Below are 14,257 nucleotides of genomic sequence, written 5' to 3'. Positions count from 1 at the left end.
AACCCGACTGATATTATAATTATGCCTACATACTAATTTAAGAAGAATTTCTAAGAGCGTAGAAATTCAATATTAGTGCTTTCAAGAGTATAAGATTCATTGTCAGAAGGGAATTTTTATTTCAGAGCGTTGTGATCCTTCTGAAAATGCTATGCACTGTCTACACTAGTTGTTACCAACACGAGGTAGACATACCTTTGTTGAAGGAGAACTGAAGTTTCTATGTATATTTATGGATGTTGAAAAGCTAGAGAAATTATACGTTATTAATATTTAACATTCGTTGTGAAGGCAGTACCCCTGGCTGGCGGCAGGTATCAGAGGCTACCCGTGTGTAGGAAGCAGCAGGGGACCTGGGGGAGGCTGGGTTCAGAGGAATCCTTTCAATCCAGAACTCAGTGAAGTGTATTTGTGGATTGTTTTTGTAGTTTTAACTATATTAACCCCCATGCAATATACATATGGCTTACAATTTTTCTGTAAAGTGATTGCAGATTGAAGAAAATACCAGTAATATAAATCCTCCTCCTCCTCCTTCTTTCTCTCTCCCTCCCTCCCTCCCTGTCTCTCTCCCTTTCTCTCTCTCTCTCTCTCTCTCTCTCTCTCTCTCTCTCTCTCTCTCTCACACACACACACACACACACACACACACACACACACACACATACACACACACCCCGAAATAGTCTACTGACCTATCTCCAGCTGTTCATAAGAGCTTCGTTAGTGAGATTTAAAAAAAAAAATCAATGCTTACTTATTCAGATCAAACACAAGATGGCCAAAGAAATTTAACTCATCAGGAAGGTGTTTTGAAATGTGGATTTACGTACACTATTGTTAACAGTGGATGTCATTTCAAGTGTATATTATGCCTTGACATACTAGTTTATAATAATATGAACGTACTGTGATTTTACTTTTTAAATATTGCTTATTTCATCTGTTTCTGACCTTTTCAAACGTCTACATGTATTGTTTTATAGCAATATGTAGAATGTTGGTAGAGCAGTTAGTATTCAGAAGTTTTTACTGACGGGGTGTGTGATCAAAAGAATTTGGAGACTACTGACGCATGAAGCTTCTGTGTCACAGTGATGCTTCCTGAAGCAGGTAGAGTCTTGCAACTCCAAGTAGGGTTCGTGTACCAGCAGGCATCACCGGGGAGCTCCTGAGAAATGCAGGTTCCCAGGCCCGCCCAGATCTGCCAAATCTGCATCTTCATTTTCACAAGATCCCAGGCAATGTCTGTGTTCATGTGAACGTTTCAAAGCAGGGTTAAGCTGTGTTTTTCTGTAATAGAGCTGCTAGCCTCCGGTAGCTATTTAAATTTTAAATTAATTAAAATTAAGCAAAATTAAAAATTCAGTTCCTGAGCTGTCCTTAGCCACATGTTAGGTGCCCGGTAGCAACATGTGGGTGATGGCTACAGCGTTGGGCAGGGAAGATATAGAACATTTAAATCATCAGACTCAACTAGAGGGTGTAGGTAGGGAGAGCTAGTAAAGGAGGAAAGGATAATCAAACTCGTATTAGAGCATGCATGTGCATTAAATGTAGATTGAGAAAAGACTTCCTGTCACTCCCCTGGACATGGCCCAGGGGAGTCTTGGGAAGAGCATTCGTGCGTGGAGCTCTTCCTGTTACTTTGTCGATTATTGACTTTCACGAATCAAAAAATATCAGGCAGCCCTGCTTTCACTCAGTGCTATGTTTGGGATGAGGTATTATTTATGCACAAATGCTAAAATGTTAGTCATTTCCATATCTTTCAGAGTAAATGAGGAGCCTTACAGGATTCCAGAGAGAGCAAGAGTTTGCCCCAAATCTCGTGTCCTTGTGGTTCTCTTTTCTGTAGTTCAGGTTGGTGGGGGTTGAAATTCTTTCACAGGTACATCCCACAGGGACCACTGGGGAAAGGCTGGTTTGCTTTTCTCTTGCCTTTTAAGGTTAATGGTGAGCTTACTGTGCTGTGCTAGTCACTGATGCTTTTACCTGCCAGGGGGCCTGTGAGACAGGATGTGGCAACATGTTCTCTAGAATAAATAGCAGTCAGAGCTGGATAGTCAGGTGCCCAGGGTGACTTGCACCCCCTTGGCAGAGCTCAAGAGCGTGTTTGGTTCCGGGGTCATTTGCACACCTTCCCCCATCAATTCCAGAATGTTCTCGGTGATACCAACGGAAGTGGTGCATGTATGCTGGTGAATGCGGAAGGGAAAATTGGAAGAAAAGACAGTGGGCTAATTCTTCTCCTTCTCCCTATTTTAGAACTCCCCTGGTGAACTCTATAGTTTGATGCCTTAAAGACTTAGTAGGATTTGTTTACTTGGCTATATTTTCTTCATGCATTTCCTAAGCTTCAATATCAGGGGTAACTTTTGACTCCAGCAGCCTCATTTTTTAATTTTTTTTTTTTTGGTAGATTCGGTTCATTTTGAAAAGAGGAGGTCATAAAAATTACCTGAAATCTTTTCCTCCTGGTTCTGAGAGCATCCCTCCCTGCACATCACAGCCACCACCAAATTGTGGAGACGAGAAATCCCTAAAATCTCTCTTATTCATCCACTCTCTCTACGACAGTCTTAGCTCAGCTCTCATTTCTAGCTCTCCTAAAATATTCTTCCCCTCTTCCTACATTGTACAAGGTGCTGTCTTCATCTTCCTAACATCCGTATTTTAGTATCTCTTATCTCAGACCATCCGTGACTTTCCTTGACCTCAAAATGAAGTGCAGTCCCATCCTGTCGCCACACCCGCCCAACCTTTCTTTCCAACCTCGTTGCTTACTTTTCTGCTCTACGTACCACAGAGCCTCAATCTCAAATTCATCCTAACAGCTAATTCGTCCCTACAGTCAGTCACTAGGCTGATGTTTACTGATGCAACCAAACTGTAATAAACAACCCTCCACCTGTGTTTTTCCAAACTGACCTACTTACTTTTTCCATCAAATAACTCATGCCACCTCTAGATCTTTACTAAGTTCTGTTCTTGGTGCCTTTTATCCGTTGTCCCATCACTCATTTCCACACTGCTTCAGAGTCTCAGTTTATATGCTCCTTGGTTTTTTTTTTGGTTTTTTTAAACAATGTCAATCCCTGACAGTGGAAATAGCTGAACTCTCCTTGCACTTGTGTTTATGTAGCCTTCCTCTTTCCTTAGAGTGCAAGTTTGTTAAGGGCAGAATCTAACGCAGTGCCTTATGTACGGCCTATATGGTCAGTGGTCAAGAAAGTGATGGAAAGATGAATAAATGAATAGATGTATAGATGTTTTTATTGTTACTGGTTTTGCATAAGTGAATGAAACTAGAATAAGGCTTCTTTTTCTCTCATTGACAAATCTTTTTGCAGATTTGCTAATTTCCGTTCCCCACCCCCATATTACTCCTTAAGAAAAAAATGAAAGCCATTCTGATCATTCTACTTGAGCCTGGTGTTGCCTTGGGGAATATCTTAAAATTTCTTCCTGTTTCCCAGAGAGAGAGAGTTTGTTTCTGTAATTTAGTAATATTTTTATTCTAGTTGGAGAAGTGCCTAGTAATCTAAATTTGTGTTGGTTACCCTTTTCTTTTCCTGATTACTCCTAAATGAAACAAAAGTAGTCTATTGATGAACTGCACATTCTCTCTCCTTTCTTTTCATAACTCAAGTTCAAACTCGGCTTCGTGTCCTGGGAAAAAGAAGATGTTTAAACTCATGGTCTTTGAAGCTGTCTAAGGGCTTGATGAGTTACAGTGAGATCTCTTATATGTTTATTATTTTTTTTAAAAAGTAGTGCTACGAAGTTTTTATTTGCATGTTTATTACTTAAAAGTATAGTTTATAGTCATTTTTCCACAGGCATTTGTTTTTTAGTTGCCTGATCTCAGATCTGCCACGAGACCAAAATGAGCATTCAACTTACTGCTCGGCATTTCGTCAGAATAATTTGAGGGTTACCCTCTTGCCTGCGATAGTTTGAAATATGAAAGCACTCGTAAGCATTACAATATTTGCCTACATACGTGTTCTCGGGTTAATAAACGGTTGTGACCCACCCACGGTCACTGCAGACAGGCGTACTGGTACTGGCCATGGTCTGGTTGAATGGCGGGGGCAGCGGGGAGAAGAACCTGCTGAGTCATTCCAAGGAATGAAATGTCTGGGTTGGGTTTAAGGGTTAGTGATTCTGATTATGATACAAACAGATAATCTGTTCCTTCTTATCTCTCCTGTGACTCACATGGTAGCTTTGTGCATGTAACCCAGAAGCCAGAGACTGGTGGCTCAAAGGTCAAATTCAATCTCAAAAACATCTTGGCCTACAAAGCATCGTTTGGAGCCAAAATGTGATAGTGGTGGCTGAATGAAAGCACCGTTTCGTGACTTCTTTCTTTAAAAAAAAATTAGAAGATTTGGCAACCATGCTCTGGAATTCCTAGTAACGACTTGAGATAGAAACTGCCCAGTTCATGAGGACTGTCCCTCCAACACCGTAGTGATGTGGCACGTGCCATTGAGCGTCACTGCTGCGCTGTGACATACGGTGGAGCTTAGTGTGTCTGCAGGCACGCTGCTTTCAGACACGGGAATGGGGCAGGGCGCCTGGCGTGGCTGTGCTGGAAGAGAAATCGGAGGGAGCATATTCCTCGATGCACACAAAGACCGTTTCTGTATCTTTTATTGAGAACAACGTGTCTAGATTATGTGTTCTCATAAAAAAAAAAAAATCCTTTCACTCATTGTTTATGGAAGGTCGCGTTCACCTTCCTCCGTTGACCTTCTGACCCGCTGCCTGGGGAGGGACCACACAACGCTTAGCAGACGGGCGAGTGGTTATGTGCGAGGATCTCGGGGCATGGCTCTGGGTCTGCACACAGTTTCGATGACCGGGGATGTTTGTGGATGAGTCATCAGGTCAGGGAGGCACAGAGGAGGTGGTCTTTACTAGGGTCTTGAACGACTCTGACTCCTGTGGCCAGGTGTGTTGACCTCTAAGGCACGTTACCTCGTGGGCTGTTTGCCCTTCGACCCTGCCCTAGGAAAGGTGCGCGCACAGATGCGCAACATGTGCTTTCATGTGCTTGTTTGACAAGCATGTGTTTAAAAGTCCTACCTGCTCATGTTCAGTGTTTGGCCCAAGTCCTACTGGTAAGGAAACGAGGACTGTTGGGGATGAGGAAAATGTTCTGGAAATGGAGAGGGGGTGATGCTTGTGCAATAATGTGGATCTACCTAATGGCACTGAATTGCACCCTTTGAAATGGTTAAGACAGTAAATGTTTTGTATATTTTATCACACACAGAAAAAAAGTGAAAATAAGCAGGAAGTGTTTTTGAGTGTTTTTGACCCAAAGAGACATGGATAAGAAAGGTATCATGTATTTCCTTTCTCTCTGCTCCTTTTTCGTGGAGGTTTGTCTTCTTCGTGTCTGCGTACCGGTCGGCCTCTACAGGTCATTCTCTCTGTGTTTTCTCTTTTTCAAGACTTGATGGGTTATCTGCCAAGGAAAATCAGAGTGGCGGTGACAGTGGCCACATACAGTTCTTCCCTTTGACTGCACGTTAGAGTCACTGGGGAGCTTCCAAAGCCTCTCTGCCTCAGGCGTACCTTGTACCACTTAAGTCGGAATCGGTGAGAACTCCCTACGATCCCGAGGTTGGCACAGCCAGGCCTGAGAATGCCTGACCTGCGGAAAACCCTGTCTGATTCGTAGAGCCCAGAGTTTGCTTGTTGGATTGTTCCAGTGCCTCATGTTGGGCCACATCAAAGGAGAGTATTCTTTTCTTCCCTAGACCCAGTTACTCCAGTCCTTGAGCTCATGTGATTTGAGGGGTCTCATTGCAGAATTATAGTCAGGCAGGGAGGGGGGAGGGGTAGACACAGTTTAAGACTAGAGACTCTGACTCAGAGAAGAAATGCTACAGAATCGAAGCAAACACACAACCCCCCACGGTGTACGGTGGCTTTCCTTCTTTCAATTTTCAAAATAAACTCTATTTGGGGATCATTTTAGATGGACCAGGAACATTATAAGGAAATTATAGAGACTTTCCATTTGCCCTTCACTGCGTTTCCCCATCATTAATATTCTACATTGCCATGATACACTTGTCAAAACTAAGAAATGGATATGGGTACATTACTCTTAACTAAATTGTGGGTTTTATTTGCATTTCATCAATTTTGTTTTGTTTGTTTTTCTATTAATATTCTCTTTCTGTTCCTGGATGCAAGGCAGGGCACCGTCCTGCAGTGATTGTCATGTCGGGATGGCTTTTTTCAATGCAGTGGGCTCTGGTGTCTCAGCTGCTTCTCCCGTGTCTTATGCAGTCAGGGCCACGGTACTTGGTTAGCACTACGTTGCTACACTCTTAAGCATATGGATTCATTTTGTTTTACTCATTCTTGGCTTTCAGGAATCACATCTCTGCCCAATAAATGCCCTTTTATCCCCTCTTCCCTTCAGAACATCCCTTTGGAAAGGCTGGATGTAAACCCTTCTCAGCTCTCCAAAACCGTGTGCCTGTGAGGGCCCTAAGGACGTGGGATGGTCAGAGATCTTTTTAGTTCAGGTTAGCCCCAGCCATTCCTGAGGAATGACCCAGCAGCATGAAGGTGACTTCTTTTCAAGGAGCCAGACTATTCTGAACCAGATCCACAGATCGATTGGATCATTGGCCCCCTGAACAGGTTAATCATACACTACATGTGAACAGATTCCCTCCTACCTGTTTCCATAGGCGTAGGGGTGTCGAACTCAATCAGAGAAGGGGCCAAAATCTAAAATCCAGCCTAAATCGCGGGCCGAATGGTTTACTGAACAGTCATAAACTGTCATTGTGATGGAAATGCAGCGGAGTGCAGTGATGACAGCGCGGTGCGGGCCACATTGCAAGGCCTGGCGGGACGGATTTGGCCCGAGGGCCTTGTGTTTGACACATGTGCCATAGGGTGTATGAAATCCAGTTTCCTTATTGGGGATTCTAAAAGATACGTAAACTAGAGAGGAGATTATAAACTTGTTAATTGAAGCAGTTGGCAGGGTGGCTCATAGCCTCCTTCTTGAAACGCATTCTTGATTGGACTTCTGGGATAGTACGGTCTCTGGGTTTCCTTCCATCCTCCCCAGATACTCTTCCTGTCTCCTGGGCTGCTTTCTCCCCTTTTCTCCCCAACCTCATCATAGTCCCAAAGCTCGTCCCTATGTGCTCTCTCTTTAAATTAATTGAGATCTCATCTGGTCTCATGCTTTAAATATCACCTGGAAGCTGATCACCCTTAAATTACATCTCTAGCCCCATCTCCTGAAGTACAGGCTCAACTGTGTATCAAACTGTCTACGGACGTATCTACTTGGATGTCTGCTTGCTATGTCAAATTCAGCACATCTGAAAGGGAATTATTATTTTTTAATTAATTTCTTTATTGATTATGGTATCACATATTTGTCCTCAAACGCTCATTCCAATCCCCGCCACACACACACACTCATGCTCTCACCCCCCTATTGTCCTTGACCACTGGTTAGGCTCATATGTGTGTACACAAGTCCTTTGGTTGATCTCTCCCTTTTATCCACACCCTCCCTTTGAGGTCCAACAGTCTTGATCTCCCCCCAAGCCTGTGCCACCCACAGCCTTCCCGATCTTAGTGGTGGCAACATCATCCATTCTCCTGGCTGCCAAGGAAAAAACCCTTAGAGTCGTCTTCACCGGCTTTCTTCCAAACACACCCACAACCTGTCCATAAGGAAGTCTTGAAGGTTCTACCTTGAAAATATATCCAGAACCCACTTCTCACCTCGGCTACACTTCCATCAACTCACTTTGAGCGGCCCTCTTCTGGGGGATATCCACTTCTCTGTGCCAGGGTGGTCCTTGCTCTCAGCGGCACAGGACACTCCTGGCTGGCCAGCAGCGGCTCTCAGGTGTCTGACTGGACCTTGTGGTCTGGGACCTACACCTGACCACCAGTGGGAGGCCTGTTGTGAGCCCGAAGCTGCATTATTTTCCTCCCCGGCAACTTTTATTCATTTCCTGTGCTCCGTAATAAATTACCACAAACTTCGTGGCTCAAAAACAACATACATTTATTATCTCACCCTTTCTGTTGCTTATCTGGGTTCTCATTGGGCTGCATTCTAGGTGTTGGCTGGGTCTGTGGTCTCATCAGAGGCTCCACCAGGAAAAGACCTGTTTCCATGCTCCCTCCGGTTGTTGGTGGAATTGATCTCCTTGCAGTTGTAGGACTGAGATTCCTGTTTCTCACTGACTGTTGTCCAGGGGCTGCCCCCAGCGCCTTGCACATGCCCTCTCACAGCATGGCAGCTTACTCCTTCAGAGCCAGTTTACTCCTTCTGTCTCCAGTCTTACAGCGTAATGGAACCATGGGCGTGACATCCCATCCCCTTTGCTGTGTTCTGCTGATTGGAAGCAAGGCCCAGGTCCTGCCCTCACTCAATGGGAAGAATTGTACAAAGCCTTGAACTCCAGGAGGTGGAGATCAGGAGGGGGTGATCTCACCACAGTAACCATTGCTACCAACTTCCAGTGCTGAGGAGCCTAGAAACTCCCTCTGGCAGCCCCACAGGCAGTCCTTTGCATGTGTATTTGATACCGTTTTTCGTAGGGTTCTTGACAGGGGGAGAATTTCTGAACCGGCTCTGGCCCAGCACCCTCACAGAGTGCTGACTTCCTAATCCCTGTCCTCAGAGCATTTGGGAGTCTGTGCCACCTCTTCTCCCCGGCACTCTTCAGTGTTACTATCCTTTCATTTCATTGACCTCATTGTGGAGGTCATTCCTAAAGGCAAGAGGAGGCTTATCAGCTGCTCACCTTTTCCTCCAAGGTGCATTCCACTTGCTTTACCAAGAGTCTGTAGACCGAGATGTGGTTTTTCACGTTTCACCTAGAAAATTTGTGATAATGCTGAGTTTTGTTGGCTTTCGACACTTCTTTCAGTTCCGTCGCCGAGTTAATTACCTGACAGGATGAACCAGAGCTGGGTTTCTTTGCATGAGAACCTCTTGTTCCAGAAGCAGAGACGGCAGTTATAAGATCCTGCACTAACGGTGATCTCTTAACGAATCTGGGTGTGAACTGCTCAGAGCCAGACTCCTCGGGCCTCCGTTCATTGTATGGGTGTTTAACCAAGTAAATGCAGTGTTGACTTGATGATTACTATTTTTTCAGCCTAATCATTTCGAGTCTCAATGGGTATTTATAAATAACCTCCTGCAGTCTGGCATCAGTCTCCGTGTGACAGAGCAGCTGGGGTTTCACATCTGTGAGCACGCCTCCTCCCACGCCTGTCTTTGTTGTCAGAACATGACGGTATATCATGGCCAAGTCTTCTCTTTCGAAAGTCTGGAATCTTCTGCCCAGGGTTCTTCTTCATATGTCTTTTGTTTGTGGAGCAGGGGGGTGTGGGGGATAAAACAGTAGCAGGGGGGATGAGAACATGAATCTAATCTCTGATGAAACTTTTAGGCAAGAAGGGTGGGGCGCAGAAGTGGCTTATTCTTTTGGTTTCGTTCATCCCGGTTTGAGCAGTTTGGAGTCAGTGTATTCTTTTCTATTTCAGAAGTCTGTGCCTCCGTCCCTACTCATGAAAGGATAGGTTAGAAGGAAAAAATAAAGCCAAAGTATGCTGTTGTTGCTTGCTGACCCAATCACAGTTGCACACCTGGGGGAAACCAAATCCTCCTTTGGTATTTTCACTTTTGAGTTTCATGGAAGCCATGCCCAGATGGTTAATAGTAGCATAAATGGCTTGATACATAAGAATCTTAGAAATTTGTTTTAAAAATGATTATAGCAAATATTCATGCGGGAACTGTTTTTGGTGGAGTTCAGTGTGACAGTGACCACTTTTTAGGAATTTTCTGGCTACACCTGCAACCACAGGGGCTGGCATGGGTCCCTCTTTGGCGGAGTGCCTAATAAGTGGGCTTGTGATCCCCTCCGCTGGTGGAGAGTGACTGTGCTTGTGGTGTGAGCCCAGGCTTCATCTTTAAATCCTGCTGCTCCCCCCCCCCCCCATGAAGAAAGAGCACGTACTGTCCCTTAGCTGCAGTCCCTCTTCCTGTTGCAGGAATCACCTTTGATTCTGGCAGCCATGGGGCTTCCAGGAGCTCCTCAGACCCAAGGATGTGTCCTACAGGAGCCCTGAAAGGAATGGCTGCAGTGCTGGCGGGATGTCCCAGTGACCACTTGCCTCTGGTTATGCATGTCCATCTGGTGGGGAAGGGGGAGGCAGCCCCACCACCTGTGTGGGGTAGGGGCAGGGGTGCCCTGCACACCTCAGCTCTGACCCGAAGGATGCCAGTGTTTACCTCAGCCCTCCCCTCTTCTTCCAGAATTTCTGCTCTCATTGTCTTATGGTCTTTTCTTGCTGCAGCTTTAATTGCGATAGATTTTGCCAGGTTGTCTTCTGTAGGGATTGAGCCATTTAAAGTCTTGTAAGTGACAAATATGTGAATGTATTCTCTTCAGAAAAAGTAAAAAAAAAAAAAAAAAATTAGAGATACAGCTAATGCATTAAAGACACATTACTGGAGTGTGTGTGTGTGTGTGTGCGTGTGTGTGTGTGTGTGGTGGTGGTGGTGGTGGTGTTCAATGTATAAGCCATATTGTGCGAACCCCATCATTTTAGAAGGATGTCTTTTTACTTGATGACGTGTGTGGGAGGTTGATGTAGATCTCTCTATATTGCTTGAGTTGTTCACCACAGATTATTTTTCAGCACTGCCTTTTTGGCATTTGCTTTCGGAAAATAATTTTGGGTTTTGTTAAACACCTCCATTTTTTTTTTTTTTAATATCATGCAAAATTATAACCGTTGGCCTATCCTGTTTTCCCCTCTCTCTTCAGATCTCAGAAATCTGATCTGCACAATGAAGGCTACGTCTTGGAATTAGATTGCTGTTCCTCCTTAATCCACCTGACAGACCAAAAAATCATCCCAGAGTTCTTTAAGAAGGTGAGCCCTGCGTCAAGGAGGCCATTGAATAGGTTCTCGCCTGAGGGAACAGTCAGGGGCTGGCTTGGGGCGGGTCAGCCATACTCCTCGGGCTAGGCCCTTGAGCAGCCCTCTGGGGGTGCAACCCCCTCCCCACATGGCTCGGGCTGAAGTTGACTCTGGTCTGGAACACTACGGTTCCTACCCTGCCCCCAGCCTGGCAGGACCCGGCACCCTGTCCTTTAAGGCTGGAGTGATGTGAACAGCTGACAGGCCTGGGGCCCCACTGCCAGGACTCCCCTCAATTCCTCAAGGTGATGTGACCCTCCCAGACTCCACATTCCCCTCGTCCTGTGGTTCCTCATTGCCACCAGTCCTTCCCCTTCCTGGAGGGGGAGCGTGCCAGAGCCCTGTGGCCGAGGGCATGCAGTTGTACCAGCGAAAGTTACCTAATTGCGGGGGATTCTGTCTCTTCCCAGAAATGTGTCTGGTTTTGAACGCCTCTTGATGCCACGCGAGGTTTGCCGCCTAATTGCAGGGTGCACTTGATTTTAATACGATGACGTTGGCTGCAGAAGGATTGCCCTTGCCCAAACAGGGCTCCGTTCATTGCTTAAGGCTTATCTTATTCTCCACTCCCCAGTCTTCCACAAGAATGGACAATTCCACACCCTGTAGAGGTGATATGATTTGTGTGAGATCCAATCAGTCAAGTAGGGAGTTCATCAATAACTATATATGTTGGCCATTTCTAACTTTGGGCTGGAAATAGTCCTTGGTGCTTGGATACAGAGACCCAAATAGAGATGGCCTCTGCCCTGCTGTTCTCACAACAAGCCACATGTTGTGGCCTAGAGAGGCATGGAGAGGTACCCGAGCTGTGACAGAAGGATGAAGAGGGGTTATCTGGTGATGGGACTGGGGAGCCCTCCACACAGAGGAAGCACCCTGTGTGAGGGCCTGAGGCAGGAGGGAGCCGAGGGGCACCCACAGATCAGAGGACCTCGGGGAAGAACGGGGATGTGTGTCCGGGGTGGGGGAAGGGGCCAGGACAGGCCAGTAAAAGCATCGGGAGGCCGTTGAGAGGAATGTTGCGGCAGAGTGAAATCATTAGATTGTCTCTGTAAACACCCGGTGACCCGTGTTGTTCCCTTCCTACCACCCTCCCTTCAAACTTTATTGAATGTTCATGCTTCACAAGGCCCCGGGAATCACCGCTCACGTATGGCAGGAGCCTAGACTGTAGACTAGGAATCAGATGTTCTCTCGGGCCAAAATTGCCGGTAATTTTACTCTGGTGAAATTCAGATTATTACTTAAGAAATGGGGGGGAAAGCCATCTGTGTTCCCCCACGCATCCGCCTGAGAACACACGTGTTTGTGGACCTCATGTAGCTGTCTGTATAAGCAGGGCCATCTTCTCTGGATGGCTGAAGTGAAATGTTCTAAGAACCTTGGGCAGGGACATCCGAGAGGCGGAATTTACCCCGTGGCCTGAGTACTGGGGGCAGGGGGGTGTAGTTTTAGACTTGGTTTTGTAATTAAGACTCAGATGCTTAGAATAGTTGAGGATAAGTGGGGAAAAGGAGGCATGAGGCTCTGGCCACACTGTTATATACTGTCTTCTAAACACAGGATTTAGTGCTTTTGTCTTAACCAAACCTGGTCAATGCGTGGCTGACCCATTGCATGTACCCATCTCAGGCCTTAAGGAGACAGTGGCCTGATTAGCAGGCAGTCAGATGCTGTGTGTCTGTAGCGTCGGAAGTGTAGATGGACATCCATCCAGCAGAGGAGGAGATAACCTCAAAGTTATGGTTTGAAGGATGAGCCAGTGTTTATTTAAAACGTTTACTCTTATCCCACCACCCTTTTCCCCACACACATTGTGTGTGTGTGTGTGTGTGTGTGTGTGTGTGTGTATGTGAGAGAGAGAAAGAGAGAGAGAGAGAGAGAGAGAGAGAGAGAGAGAGTATACATCAGGATCTGATGATTTGTTTCCTAGTTAAATCAGTCATTGACACTAGCTCATTCATTCTGTTTGTTTTCAGCATTTTAAAAATTATACACTTTAAGCTTTTCATTGATTTGAGAGACACAGAGAGAGAAACATCCGTCTGTCGTGCATTCCCTGGTTGCTTCTTGTGTCGTCTTGACCTGCGATGGAACCTGAAACCTTGGCGTGTCAGAACGACGCTCTAACCAACTGAGCACCCCGGCCAGGGCCAAAAAGCGTCCACGTTAAAGCCCCCTACGTCACCTCCCACCTGCCGTGCACCCGGTTTTTCCAGTAAAAATCACTGGGTCCAGGCAGACTAGACACCTTGCACATGAGGGGAGCCCTGAGGTTCTTACCCAGGTTCATCTCCCTTTGTGTGAGCTGGAGGCTCTCACCCCTGCTCCCCTCCAGAGAGGGGCGGTTCCTGGTCATGGATGGCAGGGTGTGTGCTGAGGCTGGGCCACCATTCACCCCTGCACTCCCGTGGCCGAGGGCTGGACCGGGACGGACCCAGCATTCCCGGCTGTCTGCGCAGGCTGTGGCTTTAGTTTCTAGGCCTGTGGCCATGGCAACCAGGAGGAGAGGGACCAATGGATGGAACTGGGCCTCCCCCATCCCCCCCTTTCCTCTGCTCCTCTTTTCTGTTGTTGGACAGGATTTTTGGAGAAAACGCCACGTGTGTGTGTGCGTGTGCGTGTGCGTGTGCGTGTGCGTGTGTGTGTGTGTGTGTGTGTGTGTAACAGAGGGGAGCCCAGAGGCCCTCTGCGGGGTCAACAGCTGCTCCAGCTGATGGCAGAATTCCACACCACGTGTACATTTTCCTGTCATCACACAGGTAGGAGGCTGCGGGAGCTTCCTGGGAAGAAATTTACTGAAACCCATTTGTGCGTTTTCAATAAATACACATGTAACGAACAGCTTGGTCCCTGTGTGTGAGTACAGAGGGTGGCATTTGTTAATTGCCATTCGCCCAGGCCGCGATGAAGCTGTGTCCCTGGCGGCTTCTGCGTGCGGTCATTATTTTTTATCTGGGTCATTATTTCGTGTGAAATAATGGCTCCTGTTCCGAGGACGAGTACATCTGTCTTGCGATGAGTCGGTAATTAACTCATTTTGTCATTGTGCCATCACGCGGGAGAAGCGTATGTTCCTCTCTGCGTATTAGAATTAAGCTCAAAGTGACTCGGATCTTTTTTTTTCTTCAGGACAATGAATTGTTTTCCCCACCAAATGTTTTAAATTAGAACCCTTGGAGAGAGAACATGGGTAGAAGGAGGGTCCGGCGATTTCGTTCTTTTCCGTAATTAGGGAAAA

The 14,257-nt window shown here is 46.3% G+C and overlaps 1 protein-coding gene across 1 annotated transcript in view; it reads left to right on the top strand.

The window, feature by feature from the left end:
• Window positions 1-14,257, top strand: part of RFTN1 (raftlin, lipid raft linker 1) — a 171,778-nt gene that overhangs the window by 81,408 nt on the left and 76,113 nt on the right. Inside the window, exon 4 of the mRNA XM_036431567.2 lies at window positions 10,857-10,965. Within this exon, the coding sequence (XP_036287460.1) occupies window positions 10,857-10,965 (109 nt within the window). The remainder of the gene's footprint in view (window positions 1-10,856; window positions 10,966-14,257) is intronic.

This window comes from Pipistrellus kuhlii, unplaced genomic scaffold, assembly GCF_014108245.1.
Source record: "Pipistrellus kuhlii isolate mPipKuh1 unplaced genomic scaffold, mPipKuh1.p scaffold_m20_p_11, whole genome shotgun sequence".
NCBI classification, from domain to species: domain Eukaryota; kingdom Metazoa; phylum Chordata; class Mammalia; order Chiroptera; family Vespertilionidae; genus Pipistrellus; species Pipistrellus kuhlii.
This window is presented reverse-complemented; position numbering and strand designations above follow the sequence as displayed.